The following is a 25,446-nucleotide window of genomic DNA, read 5'->3' on the forward strand; positions in this document are numbered from 1 at the left end:
CATCAGCGTGCCTCTGCCTCCCACCGGGCCCTCACCCGTGGCCCCTCTCGCAGGTCCAGCCCTGTCTGGGGAGACTCTTGCCTTTCCGCCTGCTGAGCGCCTACGGGCCCTTAAAGGTCCAGTTTCAAAGTCACCTCTTCTGCGGAGCCTTCCTGACCTCACCCAGGTGGAGTCCGGCACCGGCCTGGGGCTTTTGCTCATGTGTCTATTTATAGCGCCCCACATGGAGTTTTGTGATTCTTGGGCTGTCAGGCTCCCTGACTAACCTCCTCCAACTGCAGGGCCTTGACTGAGTCGTAGGAGCAGCCCAGCACGGGACCGACCGGAGTTGCTTCCAGTGTCTGCGGCAGCGCTTCCGTCCTCCCTTTGTTCATGCCGCAAGTATTTATTAGGCACCTACTATGTGCTGGGCCCTGAGCGGTGCATCAGGAATTCCACAGGGGGAGTTCCCATCATGGCTCAGGGGTTAACCAGCCCGGCTAGCATCCGTGAGGATGCGGGTTTGATCCCTGGCCTCGCTCAGTGGGTTAAGGATCCGGTATTGCCATGAGCCGTGGTGTAGGTTGCAGATGCGGCTGGGATCCCGAGTTGCTGTGGCTCTGGCATAGGTGGGCAGCTACAGCTCCTGTTGAACCCCTAGCCTGGGAACCTCCATATGCTGCAGGAGCGGCCCTAAAAAGACCAAAAAAAAAAAAAAAAAAAAAAGAGAGAAGAAATCCACAGGGAGCCAGTTGGCAAGATTCCTGCCCAGGAGGGGCTGATGGTCTAGAGTGAGAGCCAGAGTAAAAGCAGGGTAAATAAGAAAGGCATTGGTGGCAGAGTGCTGTGCAGAGAATGAAAACTGATTTGGGGGTGGGGGGTGGCCAGAAAGGTCTTTTGAGGGAGTTCCTTTAAGAGGAGGCCTGCAGGATGAAAGCCCCGGGAATTATGGTGGGAGGTGGGGGAGAAAGAGGTTGTGGGCAGAGGGGACAGCAGCAGCCAGGCAGGGTGGGTAGTGGCATGTTCAAGGGGCAGCACTGAGACCCTTGCACATGGCACAGGCAGAGCAAAGCGGTGGGGGGTACCATGGGAGGAGCAGAAGTCCTAGCGGCCACTGGGGGCCTGAACCAAGAAAACCAGCAGGAGCAGGCCTGCAGTCCCAGGAAGAAGGTAGCTGCTGCCAGTGCCTGTTTCCCAGATGGATAAGCAGCAGGTCCTGAGGCCACATGACCCATTTGGGACAGAGTGCTCTGGGCAGCTCCAGACACCCAGGAGTGGTGAGCGCTTCCTGTAGGAGGTGTCCACAGTGTGTTTACAAACATCTCTTGGGCACCTAGTGAGTTCCAGGCCTGAAGCCAGGCACTTCCAAGGTGGCGGTCATGGACTAATTTCAGAGAGGCCTCGTTGTCCCCATGGGACAGGGCTGTAAGCAGCAGTGTTGGCATTTGAACCCGTAGCCTGAGGAGTCCATAGCTCATGCCTTTCTGCCCACTGCCGGGAAAGATGAGCCAGAGACACAGGAGGAAATAATGATAATTAGTAGGCCTCCCCTTATCTCATCTGACTGTGTGGGTGGGCCCCGAGGGTCACCTCTGTCTTAAAAGCAGGAAGGCTCCACGCCTTTCTAGCAGGTGGTGGAATCTGCTTCCCTCACGTGAGATGCCTGGCAGGTCACACGCTCATACCTGCCTGAAGCCAGGGGCTGACCCTGTGACCTTTGCCAGGCCGGCTATCCAAGTCCTGGTCCCAGTTTGCCAGCTTGGTCAGTGGCTCCTGAAATCCCAAGCTCCCACGTGGGAGCAGAAAGGGCACCGGCCCGACTGGACATTATACAGATGAGCAGACTGAGGCCTCGAGAGGAGGAGGGACGGAATCAAGGGCGTGGGAGAGAGCCAGGACTAGACCTTGGCTGAAATGCTTTGAGATGCCGTCTTACTCGCTAAGGCTGTTTCCGCACGTGTAGAACCGGGCGGGGGCAGGGGACACAGCCCTCAGAGCTACCGACGTTTGCTGACTTCTCCCCAGGTACCACCAAGCCGGCCTTTGTGTCCCCAGCCGTTGCTGAATACGGAATAAACATGCGCACGCCGGGCATTCAGTCAACAAACACCTCTTGCGTGTCGGTGGAAGCCAGGGTCTCTTCCCACCAGCAGCGCCGGGAGGCGGGGACGCGAAAACAGGCTCGGGTGGCCTGACTTGCCCAGGTCAGCCCCGCTATGAAGTAGTCGAATCGGGATCTGACCCCAGCTTCACCCCCGGGGCGCACTTCGAGCCCACCGGCGGCACCCGCCTTCCTGCTCCCCAGGGCCTCCGCCAGGCCGCCGGGGACACCCGGTCGCTGCGCACACTGCGGGGCTCGAGTCCGGGTGGGCGGGGCTTGCGCCTGGTCGGCGGGGGTGCGGAGCCTGACTGGTTTCCAGGTGGCAGGCGGGCTTGACAGGCGGTGGGAGGAGCCACATCCCCGGCCAACGGAGGGCGAGGCTTGAGCTTGACGGGCAGCCCCGGGCCCGCGTTTGATAGGCAGGGGCCGGGCCCCGGAGACCGGAGGACCAATGGGGGTGCGGGGCGGGGCTTGCGTCGGCGCCGTCCGGCCGGGGCCCCAGTCGCGCTGCCCAGTCTGGCCCCGCCGCCGCCTGCCGCGGTCGCGTCCTCGCCGCCGCCCTGGCCGCCGCCCGGGCCGCCCGCCCGCAGCCATGAGCGCGTTCCGCTCGGGCCCAGCCCGTCGCCCCCTGGACTAATCCCGCTGCCGCCCCGACCCGCCTGCACCATGGAGTCGCCCGCCGCGAGTCCTCCCGCCGGCGTGCCCCCGCCCAAAGGTAGGAGCGCCTGGACTGCAGACGCGAGTCTTGCGCGGTCCTCTGGCCCGGCCTCGAACCTCTCGCTCTTCGGTCCCGCGCCCATCCTGGGACCTCGACTGGGTCCCATTTTAGGCTTTGGGGCTGCACCCAGGCCCAAACTCAGGCGGGGGTCTGGTCCTGATCACCCCGCTCCGGGTCAGGAACGTCCATCTGACCTCCCGGTTTGGGCCTTAACTGCACCCTGGACAGGAACTCTCCCAATCCGGGTCCCTCAGCTGGACCGAGGTGGGAGTCACTCTGAGCCCGCGCCCAGCCCGCTTCCACTTCTGGATACCGGGGTTGCATCCAGGCTGGGATTTAACTGGCTCCACGTCTGGGCCCCAGCGGTGCCCCCTGCTGGGGATCTCCCGTGTGGGTGCCCTGGCTAGGCTCCAGCTCAGAACTCCCCGTCTCCCCCCCAACCCCCACCGCGCTCCATCCTCCTAGGCTCCACATTGTGCGCTCCCTGGCCTGCCTGCATCCCGCCCTGCAGCCCTGTCTCCCTGGGAACCTCCCTGAGCCTCCCACCTGGCTCTGCTGCACAGCCCCCTCTCATGGGCTCGCCTTGTCCCGAGTTGCAGCCTCCTCTGCACCAGGGAGCTCACCCTCTCCTGCGCATGTCTCCAGGGTTGATTGGTCCCAGGTCTGTCCCGCTGCCTGTGGGTCCTGGGCCACTGCCAGGCCGGGTGCTGGCTGTGCAATGGGCTTGCTCTTGTCTTCTCCAAGTAGCCGGCCTTCCTGGAAATTTTTGTGAGGTGGCGGCTGCGGCGGCCGGATTTGTCATGCAGAGGGGGAGGACGAGACTTGGAGGGCAAAAGGGGGATTTTTTTGGCAGGGAGAGGCAAGGATGTTTTGGCCTGTCGGAGTCTTGGCGGGCTGGGCTGCGTGAGACGTTTCCAAACCGGACACAGCCCTGATGAATGGGCTGCCCCCCCAGCCTGCTGCCTCATCCCAGCGGCAGGAGCGTCTCTGGGCCCCGGTGTCCTTATCACACCTGCTTCCGTGGACTGTGGACTCTGGGCATGAGACGGTGAACCCTGAAGAGTTTTAGGCCAGTGTGGGTGATGAGGCGAAGGGCTCGCGTGGTCACAGTTTTTCTAGCTGGAAAGGCCTCAGCCATGTGGGATCAAGGCTTTGCCTCTGTTTGGATTGTAGCTGCAGAGTGAGGGGGAGAAAGGCAACAGCTGGAGCTCAGCGGCCCGCATCAGGGGTTGTCCCTGCTTCTCTTTTTCTGGGTGTGTGTGTGTGGGGGGCAGGCAGCTGGAGGGCTTGTGGGGTCCTGGCGAGGGTGTGGGTCCTTGCCTGCCCCTGCTCCTGGCGGCTGCGGTGGCTGTGGGCCGGAGCCCAGCCGGCCGGGTGGGCAGGGTAATTACGTCTTACCTAAGTGGGAGGCCGGATCCCTGACCATTGCCCAACCGCTGTGAGTAACCCAGGAGGCACTCGAGGGGGAGATGGCTGGGGAGGGATGTGCCCTGTGCAGACCTCGTGGAGCTCAGGAACTGGGAAATCGGGCACTTCTCTTCCCCAGCTCCAGGTCGAGGCCTGGCCTGGCCAGGGCTGTGAGATCCGGGGCAGGTCCACGCATCACTCTGGGCCACAGTGTCTTTCAGGGGCAGAGAGAAGACGATGGAAGCCGTGTTTGTTTGTGACGGTCCTTCCAGGTGGGGAAACCCTCGTCGAAGTAAAAATTGCAGGTTGCATAGTTACGGAGGGAGAGGGCTCGTGTGTGTGAAGGGATAAAGCACTTTTGGCAGACGCGCGTGCTGTGTGACCTGAGCTGAGGTGCCGCCCTCTCTGAGCCTCTGCAGAGAGGGGACCAGGCTGGATTTTAGTGTGGGAGTCCAGGTAACAGATGCTGTTGGGTGGGTTGGATGGAGGGTCGGGCCTCCCCAAGGCCCAGGGACCTCGTCAGCCTCTTTGGGGTCCGGGGCGAAATGTAGTGGGGAAGCCACCGTGCCGCTCACCCAGGCCCCGAGAGCTCCCACACACCCGCGTTCCCATGAGCCAGGTGCTGCGCCATCAGTTGTCCACAGTGCTCTTCGCCGTCAGGGAAGCTGAGGCTCAGAGGCTCTCAGTGCCTTGCCCGAGGTCACACAGCTTTGGCAGTGGACCTAGTGTGTCTCTGCAGTGCTCCTCTGGGGGCGTGCCATTTCTGTGCCGGATGCTTGGGCTGAGCTGGTGGGGGACCCCCCCCCAATCACACCTCTGTCCAGAGGCATCTCCTCCAGCCCACGCCTGACCTGGAGGGTGGACGGAGCAGATGAGATGCTTCCCGCGTGCACAGCTCTGTACAGTTGGCATGTTTCATGCTCCCTGCAGTCTGACCCATTTGACAGGTGACAAAACTGAGGTCAGCCAGGAGGAGTGGCTGGACGGAGCCCTCCCCACCCTGGGCACAGGCCACAGTGTTGTCCTCCTTGTCACCTTCTCAAGGAATTTGGACCAGGCAGGGTGTGGTCAGCACTTGACCCTGGAGAGCGTCACCGCTGAGCTTCCTGCCCTGCCCTCTGTGCCACAGGCCTGGGGAGCTTCCTGGGAGAGGACGAGTCCCCAGGCCCCACAGCCCTGCAGTTTTCCCGGGGCCTCCTCGCCCACATGCCACCTTAGATCGGGGTCAGGGCAGGGGCATTTTGGGTTGGCACAGCCTGGGTCTGCTGCCTCTGGCCACGTTGTCCTTGGGGGGCCCTCTGCACCGTACCACCCCCGGGCACTTGCTAGTGATTTCATGTGGCTGCTGGTGGGGACACGGAGGCTGCAGGAGCACCGTGTCCTGGCCCTTCCTGCCGTGCAGCTGCCCCCCCCCCCATCCCATCCCCATCCCGGCTGTCGGAAAGATGGGAGGGTGGCACCTTGGGGACTTCCCCCGCCCCTGGAGTGACGCACAGGAAACTGTCTATCAGCCAGCGTGTGGCCGGGCCTGAAGGGAGCAAAGTTCTCCGTCGCTTGTGTGGGGAGAGGGCCGGGCAGCAGGAGGCTTCCGGCGGGTGAGTCAGCGGGCACTGGGCACTGACTCACCCGCCCGGCATGCCAGCCGGCTGGCTGCTGCTCACAGCGGCAGTGCCGGGCCACCAGTGGGTGGAGGGGCGGTGGGACCCTGCCTCACCGGTCAGCATCTGGCCCTGAGCTGGCCTGGGAGGTGGCCCCCCCCCCGGAACCTCAGACCAAGCTGGGACCCCTGCGTGGGCCCTCCTGGCCCTGTGCCCCTGCCCCCCCCCCCCCTCCCCGCCGGAACTTCCTCTGTTGGGCAAAGGCCCTGCTTCCTCTTGCTGTCGGAGCAGAGGCAGGAACGGGGCGGCGGCTGCTGACAGCCCTTGGCCCAGGGGCCCCTCGGCTCAGAGGTGCTGCCCAGGGCTCCAAGAGGCCAAGGCACAGAGGTGGTGTGGGGTCACCTGAGCTCCCAGCATCAGGGGTGCAGAGTGACTGCAGCCAGGTCCCGGCTCAGCCCCTTTTGCCCTGATGTTGGACGGAGGCATCTGGTGTGCCTACTGCCCGCCGGAAGTGCTTTTGGGCCCTGGCGCTGCCCAGCGCTCCTGTGCGAGGCCTCGGCTTCTTCACCTGTGGGATGGGAATGGGGACACTGTGTGGGGACCTCGCGGGCGGCCCTGAGGTGCCCGGTGTCAGGTGCCGGGGCGGCAAGGCGGCCCTCGCTCGGCCTGTGCAGAGGCTCCGTGACAGGAAGCGGGGGCAGAGCCCGGGCTCCGGGGTGTCGGCCTGTTCCCATTCTGACCTTCTTCCCAGCTTCCCACCTTCCTCACGCGCCCTCTGTGACCTCAGCCTCCCTTCTGCCAAGTGGGAGCAGGTGCTCGTCCCTCGCAGGGGCAGTAAAGGTGGCAGGTCGTGCTTGTCGGAGGACTGTCACCTGCGGTTATTTTCTTGCTGTTACGTTCATAGCGGTCGTTCGTTCGCTGGCGGAGGAACGAGCAGGGCTGGGACCTCTGAGAGTGGACGTGACGGACTTGCCGCTGTGACCCGAGGACTCCGGCTGCGAGGCCTGTGATGCCAGCCCCAGCACAGCAGCTCTTTGCCCACGGGTCCCCGGGCTGGAGCTGGGAGCTCCCGTTACCTCTTGGGCCTTCCTGGGGAGGGCCTGGGGGGACAGAGGGGACTGCGTGGCTGCCACTCTCTGCAAGTCTGCCTCCCCCCACAGTGTGGGGGGGTGTGGGACCGGGAGGAGGGTGGGAGCTGCCTAGGCCAGCCCCTCGGAGGGCGGACCTTTGTCAGTGCCAGGTGTGGGATCCAGGGGTGGGCAAGGAATGCCCTGACTCGGGACGCGTCCAGCTCCGAGGCCAGCTGTGTCGTGGACAGCGGGATGCAGGGCCTTGGCGGCCAGGGGAGCGTTGTCAGTGTCCCAGGAGGTCACTGTTGGGTCCCAGAGGAAGATGGCCACCCAGAGAGCCTCATCCTGGCCGGGCGGGTGATAAGGCAGCCCCCAAGGCTGGGGCCCAGGCCCCCCGGGACCACCCGTGCCTCCCCTTGGCTGGGCCTCTTGGAGGTGCCCACGTGAGTGGGGCCTGCTCGCCCAGCTGCTTCTCTAGCTGGTTCCCCAGCAGCGGCGGTGGAACCCCCCAAAGCCTCAGGCGGAGGCTGTAAAGGGGAGAAGCCTGGGAGGACCACCAGCCTCACCCTGAAGGGCTCCCCCTCCTCCCCAGTCATGGGAATGGGTCCCTGTCACCTCCCCCCGCGCTGGGGACCCCTCTCCAGGGCTGGCCTGGCCTCTCTGGGGAGGCCGTGTCCAACCGGCCCTCTTTCTGGCCCTGGGCGGCTCTGCGCCTGCTGGGCTGATACCCTGCCCCCCAGCCAGGGGCTGCCGTTCCCTTTTCATCTGTTAACTGCACGTGTGTCACCGACTCCAGAAGGACATAGAGAGCATACCTCTCCGTTTTAAAGAATAAAGTGATTTTTTGTTTCTTTTTGCCTTTTCTAGGGCCACTCCCGCGGCATATGGAGGTTCCCAAGCCAGGGGTCTCCTTGGAGCCGTAGCCATGGGTCTACGCCAGAGCCCCAGCAACACCAGATCCGAGCCGTGTCTGCAACCTACACCACAGCTCACGGCCACGCCGGATCCTCAACCCACTGAGCGAGGCCCGGGATTGAACCCGCAACCTCATGGTTCCTAGTCGGATTCGTTAACCACTGCGCCATGAAGGGAACTCCATCATTTCTTTATTACTGTTTTAAATCAAGCTCTAATGTGTGTGCGGTGTGTTTACGTTCACTGTCCTGCAGAATCCCCGGGCGGCGTCCACACTGTCCACGGGGCAGCACTGGTATGTGGTGGAGGGCAGGGACTAGAGCCGTTTGGCTGGGTTCAGGCTTGTCTCCTCCCGCCAGGAGCTGTGTGGCCTGGGCCCACTAGAACCTCAACTGAGGATTCAGTGTGCTAATATGTGGATGCACTCACTGTGGGGCTGCTCAGGGCTGGTGTGCACGAGAGTCTGCGGCTGCTGCTTTCAGTGAATCTTCAGTTCCCCAGCCCAGATTGTGCAGTGCTCGGCCTGCGCAGCCGTGCTGACAGCCCTGCTTCCCTCCTGTGTGTCACTGTGCAGCTTCGCAGGTTTGTCTTATGGATGCATGAGCCAGTGGGTATGACGTGACAAGTGGAGGCCCATGGATGTCGTGGGGGTGTTTGGGTGCAGTCAGAAGGGAGCAGGGGATCCGAGGGACATTGCTCTGCACCAGGTGAGCGGGCGCTTCCTCTGTGCTGGCAGCCAGCAGCAGCTGAGGCCTGGATGGGAGGCCTGCCCACTCCGGGAGCTTAGCCTTGTCTTTTTTTTTTTTGCTTTTTTAGGGCCTTACCCGCAGCATATGGAGGTTCCCAGGCTAGGGGTCGAATCGGAGCTACTGCTGCCGGCCTACACCACAGCCACAGCAACGAGCTGTCTGTGACCTACACTACGGCTCATGGCCACAACACCGGATCCTTAACCCACGGAGCGAGGCCAGGGATCAATCCCACAACCTCCTGGTTCCTAGTCGGATTCGTTTCCGCTGCGCCATGATGGGAACTCCAGCTTGGCCTTGTCTTAACAGCCCCTCACCCGTTCTCCTCCTCTTCTGTAGGTCAAGGCCTTTGCACTCACTGCCCAGAACGTCAAGGGAGGAAAGTAAGGCTCAGAGAGGGTTTGTGGTTTATCCACGGTCACACAGCAGTGCAGCCCCTGATGCCAAAGCCTGCCCTTCCCCAGGGTGGCCTGGGGACACTGTCGTGGCTGCTGCTGAGGTCTGAGGAGCCAGCATCCCAGAGGTTCCAACAAGCCGTTTTTCGCTTCTCTTTGGGACCCTCTACGAAGAGACCAGTGTCCGCTCGCAAATCTGGAGGCTGGAGCCCCTGGAATGCAGAGAGAGCGTCGCCTGCCATCCTGCCAGGGGTCCCCCCAGACCCTAGGTGTCTCTGCCTCCTGGGGTTGCCGAAGGGGTCAGAGGAGATGTGATTCCACTCAGACGGGCCCAGATAGCGCCAGCCCTTGATCTTTCTGCCTTGTCCCTTAGGGATGAGTTCGTGGGGGCGGCTTCCGGCCGGCGCGGCCTTCGTGCGGGCAGTGCTCACAGGCCACACAGCCCCGAGGGGCAGCCTTCCTGCGCCTGCCCCTCTGCCTGGACCACTGTGGCTGCAGAGCTTTGCAGGCCGCGGCCCCTGGCAGCTCAGATCTCACCTCCGAGAGGCCCCCGGGCCCTGCTCCCCTTTCCTCAGAGCACTTGGCGGGCGGAGACCCGCGCAGACGTGCACTCCTGGGCTTTGTCAGTCTGCGGGGCCTGTGGTCTGACTCGCCGCAGCCCTGGCACGTCGCGCCTTGCGGTGGTTGGTTCTGGCCTCTCCTCACCAGGCGCCGGTAGCGGCCCACGTTGGGACCAGCCGTGTCTTCAGGCTTTGCTGCAGGGCCTTGGTTGGAGGTGATGGGGCCGGGGCCCTGTCTGCTCCTTGCTGAGGGGCGATGCTGAGAACTGGGCAGGCGGGACCCCCCCACGTGCTCTGCAGACAAGAAGGGCCCCAGGAGTGGAGGGATGGGTGCCGAGGGCCTTGGTGGCCGGGCCCTGGCCCGGTGGCCACCATGCTGCTGGGAGGACCGGTCCGGCCTGTCGCTCCCCTGTGGGCTGGGTACTGAGGGCGCCTGTGGCAGGTGCCAGGCCTGGCGCTCGGAGGCTCTCAGGAAGTGGGCAGCCCTTCCCCTCCTTGGGGCCCGGGGAGGCTTGGTGGGCCTCTGGGAGGGGGACCCCCAAGGGGACGTCTCAGACATGTGCGGCCCGAGTGCCTGTCCCTGCTGCTCCTGCCTCACAACTCGGAGGCTCAGGGGTCTCTCGGTGTCCTCAGCTGGGGGCCCACAGGCCAGTCACGGTGAGATAAAGACACGGAGCATCGGGTGTGGGCCTTGGTGCGGCAGAGCCATGCAGGTGGGCCTCCTGCCCCCCTGGGGCCTGCCCGTCCCCTTCTCGGGACTCAGTTGGCCCACCTGTGCAGTGGGAGGGGTTGGCCTCGTCCATCTCCCACAGGATAGAGCTGACCTGCGGCGGGCAAGGCCGGCAGGGGGCGTGGGCGTCCTCAGGCATCTGCCCTCCGCGACGGACACGGGCCCAGGTGGTCCAGGATGTCTTCAGGAGAAACGGAAATGACCAGAAGCCCCCAGAATAGCCCAGAGGAGGAGTGGGAATAGTGAATTGGGAGAAGGTATTGCTTTTGCCTGGGAGGCCACGGGCGAGACGGACCGTGACGTGCTGAGCCCTGAGGGAGCGAGGCCTGGCAGGGGCCCGGTGCAGGGTGTCCGCCCCGCACGCACCCCGAGAGCGGGGCAGCCCGGCCGCTCCTGGCCCCAGGGCCCTCCCTCAGGCTTCACCTCTGCCGCCACCACTCACGGCGCCCTTGGCCCGGCAGCCCCCTGACCTGTGGAAGCACTTCTTCCTGGGCCGTAGGCCGGGTCTTATCTTGGGGCACGTTTCCAGGTGGTGCAGCCTCATCTTCCTCGCACCAGGCCTGCTAAGGCAGGGCCCCGAACCTCGCTGGACGGCCCTGATAACCGTGCGAGGTCGTCTGTTCGCCTCACGTCACACTTGAGGCCATGATGCCCAGAGAGGTTAGGTCACTTGCCTGAGGGCACACAGCCTGGAGGTGGCAGAGGGGCAGTTGGAGCCCAGGCTGTCTGGCCCCAGAGTCAGTCTTGGGTCTGAGATGTAACTACAGAGCAGAAGGGCAGGAGAGAAGTGGCCTCAGGAACTGCCCGCCCTGGCGTTTCCTCCCGGTGTGTAGAATGGGCTGGCTTCTCCTGAGGGCCTCAGAGGCAGGAACCTCGCAGGCGTGGAGTGGCTGCGGCCTCCAGGGTGCGCGGGCCCAGCCAGAGCCAGCCTGGGGCAGCCGGCTTAGGGGCCTGGCCTGCCTGTGCCTCTGCTGGTCCTGCCCGTCCCTGGGGCCTGGGCATCCTCCCCTGGCAGGTGGTGGCCTGTGGCCCAAGGCTGCATGTTGCAGGTGCTGGTGGCCCCTGCTGGCTGGAGCCGGTGCGGGGGCTCCTCACAGACGAGCCCCAGAGGGGCCCTGAGGTGCAGCGGGCAGGGGAGAGGAGGCCGAGGGGCCTGGGTCTGCCCTGCTTGGCCCCTGTGGGCCTGGCGGGCTTCCCCGGGAAGGTGGGACCCCAGGCACCCCCACCCCGCCCAGTCTAGCTGCGGGGGCCGGGAGGGTGGCTCTGGGCTCTGGCGCCTCGGTCTCCTGCCTCACCACGGGGAGGGCTGGCCCAGGGCACCGGCCTGCGTGGTGGCTGTGGAGGCGCACTCCAGAGGGGGTGTTCGGCCTGGCCCTTCCCCGCCTGGCCTTCCCGCCCCGGCCTGTTTTCTGATTGAGCCGAGGGAGCACCTTACTCTGGCGGCTCCAGCCGCAGACACCTGCTGTCCGACGAGCGGGAGCGCATGGAGGTGTCTGTGGGCCGGTCCGCGGAGGCCGAGGCGGGAGGAGCCGGGGCCTCGCCCTGGGGCCTGCAGGGGCGTCTTCCTGCGTCTCCTCTCATCCTCTGCCCTCCGTGCCCCTGTCTCTGCGTCCAGGTCCCCTTTACATGAGGACACCGCTGCCCTAATGGCCTTCTTCTCAGGGATCACGGCTGTGTCCAGAGACGGCCGTGGTCACCAGGGTCAGGACGCCACCTCCCGGGGACACGCTCAGGCCTTATGGAAACTTGGGGGCGCCGGCCTGCCTTGTGGGGGCGGGCGGGGCGGCTGTGGGCGCTGGGGCAGGCCGTGATGGAGCTGTCTCGCCTTGGGCGGCTGTGGGGGCACTGCCCCGGGCCATCTTCCAGGAAAACCGGCAGCGCTCGGGCCCTCCAGCCTGGGCTGGGCGCTTGGAGGCCCCAGAGCCCCGTCCCGGCACAGACCACACTGACCTCGCCGTCTGTGTGTGCCCCGGCCCGGGGCAGGCCGCGTCCTCTCCGCCCCGGGAACGTTCACGGACCAGTGGCTGACCCCACACTCACCTTCTCCCTTTTAGGAAAATCCAGGAGGAAGAAGGACTTACGGATCTCTTGCATGTCCAAGCCGCCGGCACCCAGCCCCACGTGAGTGTCCGTGGCTCCTCCCCTGCACCGCCTGGAGAGCTTCCTGGCGGCCGGCAGGGCTGTGGCCTCTCAGGCCACCTGGGGCCTCCTCGCCCAAGGGGCGGACGGATGGCGAGGCCCTGGCCGCGTGTGTGACACAGCCGTTGCGCAGTGACCGAGACGAGGGGCTTGCTGGGCCAGTGCCCGGGCTGGTCCCCTCTCGGGGGGTGCGGCTCACGGGCTCTGCTTTTCCCTGCAGGCCCCCCCGGAACCTGGACTCCCGGACCTTCATCACCATCGGAGACAGGGTGGGTGTGCCCAGCCCGCGGGGCCCTTGCTGCTCCCAGCTGACCCCTAGGGCCCCGGGAAGTGGCTGTGGGGGTGGACAGCACTCTCTCCCTGCTGTTGGCCGTGTGGCCCATCTGGAGCAGGGGGCGGAGGTGGCAAACCGGGGCTGCCATGGAGTCCCTGACCTCAGCGTGGGTGGTGTGGCCACCACGGTTCTGGCCCTTGGGGCCGGCGTCTGGGGTCGTGCATTTCAGTTGCACCCAAGAACCTCCTGAGGGCTTGGGGACCGTGTGTCGCCCCAGGACACGCCGAGGGTCTCTGGGCAGAGGCCTCACTCTGGAGCTTCTCCTCGACCAACACCCCCTCCCGCCTGGGTTCTGAGTCCCCCCACTTGTCGCTGTCAGTGTCCTGTTGGTTCACCTGCTCGCTGCCTTGCGCCTGCCTCTGGAAACAGGGCAAGAGACGGTGGGCGGCCCGGGCCACGCTGCTCCCTGGGAGGCGGGGCCTGTCTCTTGCCTCTTTTGTGTCCCCAGTGCCTCACCAGGGACTCGATGCAGTAGATGCTGAGTAAAAGCTGGCTGGATGCGTGGTCCGGTCTGGCTGCTGCAGCGGCGGGGGCCAGAGGGATGGGGCGGCTCGAGGGCCCCGCGCCTGCTGGGAGCATTTCCCGGGCAGCCCGCTTACCCTCCCAGCAGCCCTTGCTCGTTGGTGCTGTGCCTGTTCTGTGGAAGGCGAGGGGAGGCTCAGTGGGCGTGCAGGACTGGCCCCGGGGCACCCAGCAGGATGCGCTTGCTGCAGGATTGGAGCACAGATCAGCCGGGCTGGTGGCCTTCTCTTTCTGCTGCCCCAGCACCTCTGCTGGACGGTGTGTGGGGGGTGAGGGCTGGCACCTGTCTTGGCCCCCGTGGACCCTCTCTTTCTTCTGTCCCCAAGAACTTTGAGGTTGAGGCCGACGACCTGGTGACCATCTCGGAGCTGGGCCGGGGAGCCTACGGGGTGGTGGAGAAGGTGCGCCACGCCCAGAGCGGCACCATCATGGCCGTGAAGGTGAGCAGCCCCCGCCCCCCCTCCCCTGGGGGCCCCCCCGCCAGCCACCTGACGGCTGCCCTCGCCCCACAGCGCATCCGGGCCACCGTGAACTCGCAGGAGCAGAAGCGCCTGCTCATGGACTTGGACGTCAACATGCGCACAGTGGACTGTTTTTACACCGTCACCTTCTACGGGGCCCTGTTCAGAGAGGTGGGCTCTGCGGGGGCGGGGAAGGGCGGGGGGCGGGGCTGGGAAGGGCAGGTGTGTGAGGGGGGGCCTCTCTCCCGGCCCGATGGCGTGCAGGGCCGGCGGGGGCTGGGGACAGAGACCAGGAACCCACACTGGGCTCCTAGAGTCCAGGGGTGGAGGAAGGGCTCCCCTGCCTGGCCTTGCGCCCTTTGCTCCGGTGGGGTCCCCAGGCTTGCTGGGTGCCCTGGACCCAGGGGTGGGTCCCCGATTGGCTGAGCACCCGTGTCAGGCCCAGGTCCCATGCTGGGTTGGAGCTGGCGGGGGCCCAGGGCGGGCAGGTACCCCAGGCAGCCGGCGTCCTCCGAAGGCCGTCCCGAGGGCTGAGGCGTGGGGCAGTGCGTTGCAGGTGGAGGAGGGAGCCATCTGCCACGATGTCTCTGTGTCCCCAGTGCCTCAGCAGGGACTCGGTGCAGTAGATGCTGAATAAAGTCTGGCTGGATGCGAGGTCCAGTCTGGCCTCTGGGGTGAGCCCTGGGCGGGGGGCCCGGGGCTGAGGCAGGAAGGGTTGGCCAGGCGGGGTCGCAGAGCGGAGCTGGCACAGGAGGGTCCCAGAGCCCCTGCTGGAGGGACTCAGTCACGTGTGTGTTTTAGTCACTTTTCCCTGGAACCTGCCGTGTAATTAGGGAGGCAGGAGAGGCCAGATGGGGAGACCAGAGGTGATGGGGGGGGAAGGCTGCCCTGTAGACCCGGCAGTGGGAGGGGGCGGGGGCGGGGGGGGTTGGGGAGGCGGTGGGCCGGCCCGAGGGGTTTGGGAGGCAGCATAGGGGAGCTGGGAGGTCCGCGAACCCCAGTGTAGGGGAGCTGGGAGGTCCGCGAACCCCAGTGTAGGGGAGCTGGGAGGTCCGCGAACCCCAGTGTAGGGGAGCTGGGAGGTCCGCGAACCCCAGTGTAGGGGAGCTGGGAGGTCCGCGAACCCCAGTGTAGGGGAGCTGGGAGGTCCGCGAACCCCAGTGTAGGGGAGCTGGGAGGTCCGCGAACCCCAGTGTAGGGAGCTGGGAGGTCCGCGAACCCCAGTGTAGGGGAGCTGGGAGGTCCGCGAACCCCAGTGTAGGGGAGCTGGGAGGTCCGCGAACCCCAGTGTAGGGGAGCTGGGAGGTCCGCGAACCCCAGTGTAGGGGAGCTGGGAGGTCCGCGAACCCCAGTGTAGGGAGCTGGGAGGTCCGCGAACCCCTGAGGGCTGAGGGCCGCGGGTCTGTGGGGAGGCGCTGGCTCCGGGCGCGGGCGGGCGTGGCTGAGCCGGTGCCGCCTGCAGGGAGATGTGTGGATCTGCATGGAGCTCATGGACACGTCCCTGGACAAGTTTTACCGGAAGGTGCTGGAGAAAAACATGACGATTCCAGAGGACATTCTGGGGGAAATTGCTGTGTCTGTAAGTGGCTCAGGCCTGGAGGCGCTTGGGGGTTCTAGGGCCCAGAAGCCCAGGCCTGCTTCCGCAGCCACAGCCTGTCCTGATGTGGTGTCGTGGGCAGAGCTGGGCCCCTTCTGTGGCCCCCAGTTGTCCCCTGGCCAGGGTCTCTAGGCCTCTCTGGGCAGCTCGCAAGCCTCCGGGGTCCCAGACGAGGACTTAATGTTGACAACTTCTTGGTCCTAAAAACACTCAGAGGCGGCTCACGGGGCACAGGCTAGGCTGGGGGACATTTGGCGTCCATATGTTTGCCTTCTGAGCGTGCACGTCCCTAGAGCAGGGAGCAGTCCTGGGCCTGAGCAAGAAAGGGCATGGAGTCAGGGTACCAGTGGGTCTCGACCCTGACGGCACCTGCTGACATGTCCGGGTACCCCCGCCTGGGTGCTGAATCAGAATCTTTGGCCCAGTTCCTGTAGGGAACGGCTCCCAGTGTGCAGTCCACTGACTCTGCTGGGGGGCACGGGGGGAGGTGGCAGAGAGGCTGCAGAGCCTGATGGGGTAGGGGCAGCATTCTGGGCGTCACAGGTGTGGGCTCTGCAGGGGTCTTGGGCCACTCAGCAAAGCAGAAGGCTGGTGCCTCTGCACTGCGGTTACCAGGACGCCCGCCACAGCAGATGTGGGCGGGGTTGGGGGCGGGCGGGAGCTGGGGTGAGGAGGGCTGGGCTGGGTCCCTGGGGGTGGGTGACAGGGGCCGTGGGAGGGAGTTTCCCGCTCTGCCGTCACTGGCCAGCGGGAGTAACCGCCTCTCTCCTCCGCCTCCTTCCCGTTCTCAATGGCAGATCGTGAGGGCCCTGGAGCACCTGCACAGCAAGCTGTCCGTGATCCACCGAGGTCGGTGCCCCGGGCCCACTGCCGGGGGCGGGGGGGGGCGGGCCGGCAGGCTCCTCACGCACGCAGCCCACCCTGCCTGGGCCAGGCGGGCGGCCCCCATTCTCAGGAGGAGCAGAGGGGCGATGGGCTGCCACATGCTGCCTGGGCAGCCGAGTGGGCCCAGTGTCCAGGCCGCTGTCTGCGCCTCCAGGCCATTTTCTGCGGCCTCAGTGCTCAGAGCAAGGCTGGGGCGGCCGAACTGTCTTGTTTTGATGCATCTTCCTGCGTGAGGTGTGCAGAAGGGTGGGTCCCGGCGAGTTCTCAGCCCCTCCTGCTCAGCGGCGCCCCCAGCCCCCACACCCCGAGGCGACACTCCTCTGACCTGGCCACGGTGGTTGGTTTGCTTGTTCTCAGGCTTGTGCTCAGCCCAAGGCTTCTGAGACTCACCCCGGCCCTGTGTGTCGTGTGTCCTCTGCAAGCCAAGTGGCCTGCTGGTCCACGCGGAGTCAGTTAGGCTGAGCCCCCTTTAACCACTTGGTGGCCCTGAGGTCACCACCTTGGCAGGTTGTCACAGACCTCTGGTCCTCTTTCTGTGCCTCTGTATCTGCACGCACGTCTCCATAGGAGGCAGGAGGTGTGTGCGTCCTGTGTACGCGCCTGCGGGCGGCTCCTTGCTGCGTCCCCCGGCTCCGTGTCCACCTCGGGTCCTGGGGCTCCGGTTCTTTCTTGCGCAGACCCGCCTCCTGTGTCTCAGCTGCTGCCCTGCGCTTCCTGCTGAAGCTGCTGACCCCTTGGCGGGGACGCTGGAGGGTCCCTGGGCGCTCATGCTCTCAATGACGTGTCCCCCTCCAGCCTGGTGGACCCCGGAGCTAGGGGTCATGCTGGGCTGTGAGGCCAAGCCCCCGCCACAAGGCTGCACAGACTCGTCCCGGGCAAAGCCTCAGAGCCCCGACGTCCTTGCCCACTTGTGGCTGGAGGCCGGGGCTCCTGGCTCTGTGGCCGTCGGCTCTGTGACCTGGGTGGGGCAGCCCCCTGTCCTGCTCCCTGGGCAGTAGGGGCTGTGTAGCCAAGAGGGCGTGTCGCGTCCCCGCAGATGTGAAGCCATCCAACGTCCTCATCAACAAGGAGGGCCACGTGAAGATGTGTGACTTCGGGATCAGCGGCTACTTGGTGGACTCCGTGGCCAAGACCATGGACGCCGGCTGCAAGCCCTACATGGCGGTGAGTGGCTCCCGGGCCCTCCCAGGCCGTGTCCTCTGTCCGTCAGGGGCCCTGAATTTCCTGCCAGAGGAGGGACCTGCTGCGCAGCCCGGCCCCCCGGGGAGCAGCCTTCTCCTCCCGTTTGTGATTGGCCCCATGGGGGTGGGGGAGCTCCCCTCACGCCCTCCCCGTGTCCTGCGGGAGGGCCACCTAGGCAGGGGAGCTGCATGGCAAGACTGGGGCCTCCACCTGGAGCCCCCGGTCCTTGCCAGCATCTCAGCTTTCTCGTCCGCCTCACGGGAGGTGGGACGGTGAGCACTGGCCCCTCAGTTTGGGTGGGGGAGGCAGGACCCTGCCCCGACATGGGGTGGGTGTTCACACCTCCGTGGTCCCTCTCACAGCCCGAGAGGATCAATCCAGAGCTGAACCAGAAAGGCTACAATGTCAAGTCTGATGTCTGGAGTCTGGGCATCACCATGGTATGCGGCTGGGGCGCCCTCGCGGGCCGGGGGTCAGGGTGGGGCCTGTCATGTAATTTGCCCTTGGGAAAAAATGTTGGCTTTCCAATCTGAGAAGAAAATGTCATCAAAAGCTATGGTATCTTGGAGTTCCCCGGTAGTGCGGCGGGTTAAGGACCTGGCACTGTCACTGCTGTGACGCAGGCTCAGTCCCTGGCCTGGGAACTTCCACATGCCGCGGGCCTGGCCAGAAAAGACCCCAAAGGCCATGGTGCCTGTAGGGCTGTCTGCAGGTGCTGTGCCCTCGCCGAGGTGAGACGCAGGGTGAGCTGGCTCCTCACGTCCACCTGACCTGCCTGCTGGACGTCTCCCAGCGCTCCAGGTCTTGTCCAGAAATCGCAGCCAACCCTAGTTCACTGAGCTCCTAGACACAAACGATTTCAAAAGCTAAATGGCACAAACCTTAAAAAATGTTCCCACAAGAAGCACGTTGCCCGTGGGATCAGGGCACTCTCCCAGGGGCGCGGGAGGGTGGGTGGGGTGCATCCGAGGTCCAGGCTGGGCTGGTCCTGGGCCTCTTGCTCCTTCTGGGATCACCCCGCAGAACCCCCAGCGCTGCCTGAGCCGGGGCTCGGGGGAGGTCTGACTGGGCCAAGGTGGGTTATGTATTTAGGGTGCCGCCCGGGCCTGGGTGGAGAATGGGCTGGGGACAGGACGGACGACACTGGGATTTGAGTCCCCCCCAGTGCTGGAGGCCGTGCAGGAGACATGGATGTTGGCACTGGGGCCCCAGCGCTTTTTCAGGGGTGCTGCCAGTGTGGCCGTCATGGTCACGGGGAGACCTGGCCATCCCTGGCACTGGGCGTCCGTCCTGCTTCCTGGCAGGTGCTATTGCAGACAGCACCGTTCCCTGCCCAGAAGCTGTCATTTTTGTGCCTGGCAAAAAATGATCAGGAAAGGGGTTTCCAGGTCCAGGGTCAGGACACGTTCTGTTTTCCTGCTTATAAGCTCTGGTGGTCACAGGTCCTCCCTGCCCCTGCAGACTCCTCGCTTCTGTGTGTCAGAATCAGTGGGAACTAGGAGCAAAGCAGGCTGACCCCGCCCTGGGAAGGGCCAGGGTCACCCAGGCCCTCCGCGCGGCGCCGTCCGCATCCTCCGTCCTCGTCCGTGGGGCGCTTTCATGTCTTGGCTGGAAAGGGGCCTCTGGCCTGAGGACGAGTTGCTTTCTTAGCACAATAGTGGCCTGGCTGCCGTGTCACCAACACACAGTGTGTGCCGGAGCCGAGTCTCTCCTGCTCTTTTCCGTGATCACCGGGCAGGGCGAGGGGCCTGGGCCAGCGGGCTGTTTTCTCATCTTGGTGGCCAAGACGAGAACCTGGAGTTTGTTGTAAACTAGCCGGTCTTTGCCACAGGTGACTCCTGCCAAGCGCGAGCAAGGGGCAGAGTAGCCGGTGCTGCCCGCAGGGAGGTCCGGGTCTTGCGGGGGAGATGGGACTGGCGGCCTGTGTCCGGGGAGTCAGGGAGAAACCGTGATGGGGCAGAGCTGGAAGGCGGGCGGTGGGGACTCTGCGGAGGAGGAGGGGCCGTGGACTTCATTCCCTGATGGGGCTGGTGGCTTGTTGCAGGGTGTGGGCGGCCGTCAGCATGGACCTCAGGGTCTGACGTTTCTCCCGTGGGCGTGTGAGAACCCCTGCATTTCCCATTTGCTCTCCCCCCCTTTTTTTCCCGGGCCACACCTGCAGCATATGGAGGTTCCCAGGCTAGGGGGTGAATTGGAGCTGTAGCTGCTGGCCTACGCCACAGCCACAGCAACAATGGGATCCGAGCCAAGCCTGTGACCTACACCACAGCTCACGGCAACGCCGGATCCTTAACCCACTGAGCGAGGCCAGGGATTGAACCTGCGTCCTCATGGAGGCTAGTCAGGTTCATTAACCACTGAGCCACGACGGGAACTCCTCGTTTGCCCTTTCAGGGGTAACAACCCAGATCAGTGCAGCAGATGCTTAAGACATTGTGGAGGCATCGTGGCGGGTGGCCTGTGGCAAACAGGGATGCTGGTTACCCAGGTTCCTTTGCCGACTGCCACCTTGTGGGAAGGTGTCCCCACCGTTTCTCCAAAGGAGCTGGAACCTAGGTTTCCATGTAAAATCTTCTGAATCCAGATTGAACACCCAGCGTAGCCAAGCCAGTCACAACTCGGGGTGAGAGCTTAGTCTGCTGGCTGGGTCAGAGGAGTAGCTGCTGGGGTCCCCTGCCTTTCTCGCTTTGGCCTGACGGGCTGTGTCCGCCCTTCACCTGCCTCACAGGCCAGCTCTGGGCGCTGGGCCAGGATCCGCGAATGGGCTCCGGGGCTGCAGAGCTGCGGCTGCGCTGGACCCACTGTGGCTGTCTCCCCTGCAGATCGAGATGGCCATCCTGCGGTTTCCTTATGAGTCGTGGGGCACCCCGTTCCAGCAGCTGAAGCAGGTGGTGGAGGAGCCGTCCCCTCAGCTCCCAGCTGACCGCTTCTCCCCCGAGTTTGTGGACTTCACCGCACAGTGGTGAGCCTCAGCCCCGCCCGGACCTCTGGGCCTCCCCAAGCCCAGTCAGTACCCTCCCTCTTCTGGCAGATCCCAGCTCCTCCCTGGGTCCCGTCTCCCTCTCTGTAGGCAAATAATGCCCAAACAACATCAAAATATACAAGGCAGACATAATTGGAGCACAAGGAAATTTGACGAAAATGCTCCTGAGGATAGGTTTTATTTATTTTTATTTTGTTGCTTTTTAGGGCCGCACCCATGGCGTATGGAGGTTCTCGGGCTAGGGGTCTAATCAGAGCTACAGCTGCTGGCCTGCACCACAGCCACAGCAACAGCAGATCCGAGCTGTGTCTGCGACCCACACCACAGCTCATGGCAACACCGGATCCTTAACCCCCTGAGCGAGGCCAGGGATCGAACCCAGAACCTCATGGTTCTCAGTCGGATTCATTACCACTGCATCACAATGGGAACTCCTGCTGGGGGTAGATTTTTTTTTTTTTTTTTTTTTTTTGTCTTTTTGCCACTTCTTGGGCTGCTCCCGCGGCATATGGAGATTCCCAGGCTAGGGGTCTAATCAAAGCTGTAGCCACCGGCCTACGCCAGAGCCACAGCAACGCGGGATCCAAGCCGTGTCTGCAACCTACACCACAGCTCATGGCAATGCCAGATCCTTAACCCACTGAGCAAGGGCAGGGATCGAACCCGCAACCTCATGGTTCCTAGTTGGATTCGTTAACCACTGCGCCACGACGGGAACTCCTGGGAGTAGATTTTAATACAGTCCTAGAAACAGGAGGATGAAGAAGATCCAAAAAGGAAACGAGAAACTTGGGCGTTCCTGCTGTGGCACAGCGTTAAGGATCCAGCATTGTCTCTGTAGTGGCTTGGGTTGCTGCTGAGGTGCAGGTTTGATCCCCGGCTCAGCCCAGCCCAGTGGGTTAAGGATCCAGCATTGATGCAGCTCTGGTGTAGGTCACCGCTGTGGCTGGGGATTCAGTTACTGGCTTGGAAACTTCCATATGCTGTACTGTGGCCAAAAAAGAAGGAAAAAAAAAAAAAAAAACAACCAAAAGCTTAGAGAGGATTTAAATGCATAACAAATTTGTTTTTTGTTGATGTTTAGAACTTTGTACCAAATTAAAGAATGCCCACAGGATCCTTATAAAATTAATTTCCTTGAGGTTACAAAAGAAATAAGGGAAAAGGCAGAAGGCAAAGTCATATAAGCCATGGTCTCTGACTGTAATTAGATAAAACAGGAAATCCATAACTGAAAAGAAAATATCTGTATGGAAATTAAAAGTAAATTCTTCTTGGGTTATGAGAGAGACTTAAAAATAAAATTATAGACTAGTCAGAAGTGAAGACAATGAGAACGTAACATATCAACATCTGTGTGTTATGGCCAAAGAGATACTCAGAGGAAAATTCACAGCCTTTATTTCTTTAATTGGAAAATAAGAAACAAGTGAGCCTGGCTGACTGAGCCATTCTCTTCCAGAACCCATAGTAGGGCACTTCCCCTCTTGATTAGGGCCACCAAGTAAATGACCATTAATGGTACCATTTGGTGTGGGCTCATTGGCAATTCCTTAGATCACCATAGAGGCAAGAAAGCTAACACCCCAAGAAGCGAAGAAGCTTGGTCCAAATCTCTGTAATTTGCATCTTGGGATACTCCCAGAACAGTCCAGCCCCTTCTTCCTTGAGCCCCAGAGGCACATGTGTCCCCTTGCTGCCCAGGCAGAGGTGAGCCCAGCCTGGCCTGGCTGGCCTGGACTCGCTTCTTCCCTGCTAGCCTGGCCCCACACTGTCCTGTTCTCTCCTAGCCTGAGAAAGAACCCCGCAGAACGCATGAGCTACCTGGAGCTGATGGTGAGTGTGGGCGGGGCTCTGGGAGGGGCTGCAGCCTGGGCCCTGCCTCCATCCTTTCGGGAGCTCCATCACTCGTTCACTCGCATGTACCCAGGCCCTGTGGAGGGGGGCAGAGGGCGGCCAGGTGGACCGTGTCACGTGCAGGCGTTCGGGAAGGCTTTACAGGGGAACCGGGCCTAGAAGGATGACTGAGGATTTACCCACTGGTGGAGAAGGCGTTCCAGGTGGAAAGCTGGCGCGGGCAGAGGCCTGGCACAAGGGGGAAGGGACTCGGGGTGTTTAGGAGGGTGACCAGGGCCCCCCGCCCTGCCCCCTCCAAGGTGACGGCCTCTGTCTCCGCCAGGAACACCCTTTCTTCGCCTCGCACAAAACCAGGGAGACCGACATCGCTGCCTTTGTGAGGGAGATCCTGGGAGAGGACTCGTAGGGGCAGGGCCTTGGGCACCCCCGCCCCCGGCCCCGCAGCGCCCCCCAGCCTTCTGCTGGGGCAGTGCTTGCCCACACCCGTAAGCTACTGCCACCCTGGCCTTGGGCGCCCGAGAGGAGTCGAGGGGGCTGCTCCTGCCCGACATGCAGCAGGCCGCCGTCGGTCCCAAGTGCCAAAGAACCAGACCTCGGGGCCCCCCAGTGCCTCTGCCCCTGCTGCTCCCAGGACCCCGAGACCCTGGACTTGGAGGGGCTGACGCCCTCACGGAGAAGGCAGCGGGGCCTTGTGCAGGCTGCTGCCTGGGCCCAGCCCTGGACTCCATCCAAGTTGTATATTTTTTTAACTCTCGACTGAATGGACTTTGCACACCTGGCCCAGGTGGGCCACACCTCTGTTCCAGCATCGGTGGGGGGACGTCGTAGGGGGATGAGCCACGTGAATCCCCTGGAGTCCCCCGACAAGGCAGACGCCAAGCCGCCGAGGCCTTCACCCCAGCCCTGGCAGACAGGCCCTCGAAGGCCACCGGGGCCTCCTAGCCCCGCCTGCTGCCTCTAGGGTGTTGTTTCACTTTTATTTTTTTAATTTATCCTGTTGATTTTTTTTTTTTTTTTCTTTTGCTTTGTGGGTTTGGCTGGTTTTTCTTGCATGGTTTGGAGCCGATCACTTTTCTGTCACCTGCTAGGGGACCAGCAGGCTAAGACCCGCCCTCTCGCTCAGGCTGGGGTCTAAGGTGATGGGCCCAAGGTCTCTGCTCAGAGAGGTGCTAGGGGAGCCACCCAGCTCACTCTCCTTGGGGACCGGCTCGGTAGGGGCTGTGGACTTGCTTTTGGTATTGTTTAAAAAAAAAGAAAATATATTTTTTTGAAGAAAGGACTGCTGGTCCTGGGTCCTGTCCCTGATGGGTTAGGGCAGTTACCTGATTGCTGTTTTAATTTAAAAAAAAAAAAAAAAAAAAAAGTGGGACAAAAGATTGTGTGAGACTGTGTGTCATAGCGGCGAGCCCCCCCTCCTGCTCGGCGGTGGCTGGTGGCCCTGGAAGGGCCCCTTGCCCTGGGACAGGGACAGGGCAGCATGGTCAGGGGACAGGGCCACTGAGCTGCCGGGCCTTGCGTTTCCACCGGGGAGGACCTCAGGCTCCCCCAGGGGCTGTGATGCACCAGACCCTTGCTGAGCACTGGGCAGAGCAGTGACACGGGCCCCGCCCCCTGGGGGTGCCATCTGTCCCACAGCATTGAAGAGTGCACTGGCAGGTGCTGCGCCTGCGCCTGGGCTGTCCCCAGTTCCCAGATAAGACAGGCCCAGAGAGATGAAGTAACCTGCCCGAAGCCACAGAGCCTCTGAGATGGAGAAGTGGGCTTGGGGACAGGGAGTGGCCCTTACAGGGAGTGGGGCAGCTGGAAGAAGGGAGCCTTGCCAGGGTCTGGTCTGGCTCTGTGATCCCGGAGCCTGGCCTGGGGCAGAAACCCTCCTTTGTCAGACGAAAGCATATACATTGGCTCATATAAGCAGGACTGTGTCTGGCCTCAGGCACAGTGGGATCCAGGAGCCAGGGTCCTCTCCTGTGGAACTTGAGTCAGCTGCAGCTGTTTCACAGTCCCCCCCGGGGGGGGGGGGGTCGTCGCACCGGGACTAGGTGGCTCCCTGCCGCTTAGCAGAGGTGCTCAGGGCTCCCGCTGAAGCCCGAGGGCTGGCTCTTAGGGGCCAGGAAGGGTCATGGGCTTGTGCTCAATCCCTGCTCAGGCCGTTAGGATCAAGCCCGGAGTCAGCCCGCCTCCCTGCCAGGATCCGAAGCAGGGCCTGCCTCGCCCGAGGGAAACAGGCGCCTTCCCCCGAGACGCGTCCCCACCCTCACTTGGGCCAGAGGCAGCCAGATTCTCGACCCCAAGGCACAGCGCGGAAAAGTTCAAGGCGCTGTGGCGCCCTTCCCTCCATCCCAGTGAGAGCTGCTCTTACCTCAGGGCCTTTGCAGTGACTGTGTCTTCCGCCTGGAGAGTCCCTCTCCGTCCCCCTGTCACTTCCTCGGGGAGGCTGCCACCCGGTCCCCTCGGTGTTCTCTCTGCTTGATCTGGCTCGGGCTGACTCGCCACCATTGTGTCCCCAGTGTCCACACCCAGGGCGGGCTCATCCTGTGTTGAATGAAAACAGGGATGAATGAATATGCGAACGAGAGGGAGTAAGGCGGGGTCGCCCCGTGTGCGCGCGTGGCTGGGTCGCACGCGGCCTGGCCCGCGCGCGCACGTTCCGCCCTCCCGCGCGCGCACGGCCCTCCGCGCCCGCGGGAGCAGCGCCCCCGAGTGCAGGGCGCGGCCCGGGTCGCTCCTCCGCGGCCACCAGGAGGCGGCAGAGCCCGGACGCCGGCCCGGCGCCCGCCCGCCCACCGCCCCACCCTCCCTCGGTCCCGGCGGCGGGGCGGGCTCCCTGGATGGGTCCGGCGCCTGCGCCCGCGGGACCCCCGAGGGACCCCCGCGGCTCCGCTCTGCGCCCCGCCCCGAGCGCGCCCCGTCGCCCCGGCCGATGGAGGGTGACCACGGCAGGCCTGACTCACGTTCTCCTGGGCGCACGGCCCTTTCCAGCTGGCCAGTCGTCGACAGTTTACAGAGAGCGCTCCACAGTTTCCAAAGGACGTCGCCGATTCCCCAGCGCGGAGCTGCTCACCCAAAGTTTGCAAGGTAATCGACCATTTGCCGGGCCCTCCCCTGGCTTCCAGCTTTACAGCTCCGCGGGAGCTCCCAGGCTGCCGAGCACGGGCCCTACGCGAACTTTCGAGGTCGTAGAACTCCACCAGCAGGTTGTTGGCTTCCTCTTTAGGGGACCTTCAGCTTTTACAGAGGGTGTGGCGGCACCCAGGTGGGAGACGT

At 63.6% G+C, this 25,446-nt stretch overlaps 1 protein-coding gene across 7 annotated transcripts; it reads left to right on the forward strand.

Annotated features, from left to right (window-relative positions):
• MAP2K3 (mitogen-activated protein kinase kinase 3) lies at positions 2,560-23,556 on the forward strand. 7 transcript variants are annotated; one of them, XM_021068056.1, is made up of 12 exons: positions 2,560-2,795; positions 12,277-12,343; positions 12,582-12,630; positions 13,544-13,657; positions 13,730-13,849; positions 15,141-15,257; positions 16,073-16,124; positions 17,197-17,324; positions 17,705-17,782; positions 20,165-20,304; positions 22,116-22,161; positions 22,505-23,556. In XM_021068056.1, the coding sequence occupies exons 1-12, from the start codon at positions 2,747-2,749 to the stop codon at positions 22,586-22,588; spliced, it is 1,044 nt and encodes a 347-aa protein (XP_020923715.1). In that variant the 5' UTR covers positions 2,560-2,746; the 3' UTR covers positions 22,589-23,556. The 7 variants fall into 7 exon arrangements, with proteins under 7 accessions (XP_020923715.1, XP_020923714.1, XP_020923717.1 ...); XM_021068059.1 differs by lacking the exon at positions 2,560-2,795 and adding an exon at positions 6,708-10,479 and having other exon boundaries at positions 22,505-23,545; XM_021068055.1 differs by having other exon boundaries at positions 13,544-13,849.

Source organism: Sus scrofa, chromosome 12, assembly GCF_000003025.6.
Source record: "Sus scrofa isolate TJ Tabasco breed Duroc chromosome 12, Sscrofa11.1, whole genome shotgun sequence".
Classification (NCBI taxonomy): Eukaryota; Metazoa; Chordata; class Mammalia; order Artiodactyla; family Suidae; genus Sus; species Sus scrofa.

Bases quoted from the DNA above. Each gene is read 5' to 3' on its own strand.
- MAP2K3 (XM_021068057.1), top strand. From the start codon at position 13,193: ATGCGTGGTCCGGTCTGGCTGCTGCAGCGGCGGGGGCCAGAGGGATGG. The intron at 16,125-17,196 runs GTCGGTGCCCCG...GCGTCCCCGCAG, and splicing joins GCTGTCCGTGATCCACCGAG to ATGTGAAGCCATCCAACGTC. The intron at 17,783-20,164 runs GTATGCGGCTGG...TCTCCCCTGCAG, and splicing joins GGAGTCTGGGCATCACCATG to ATCGAGATGGCCATCCTGCG.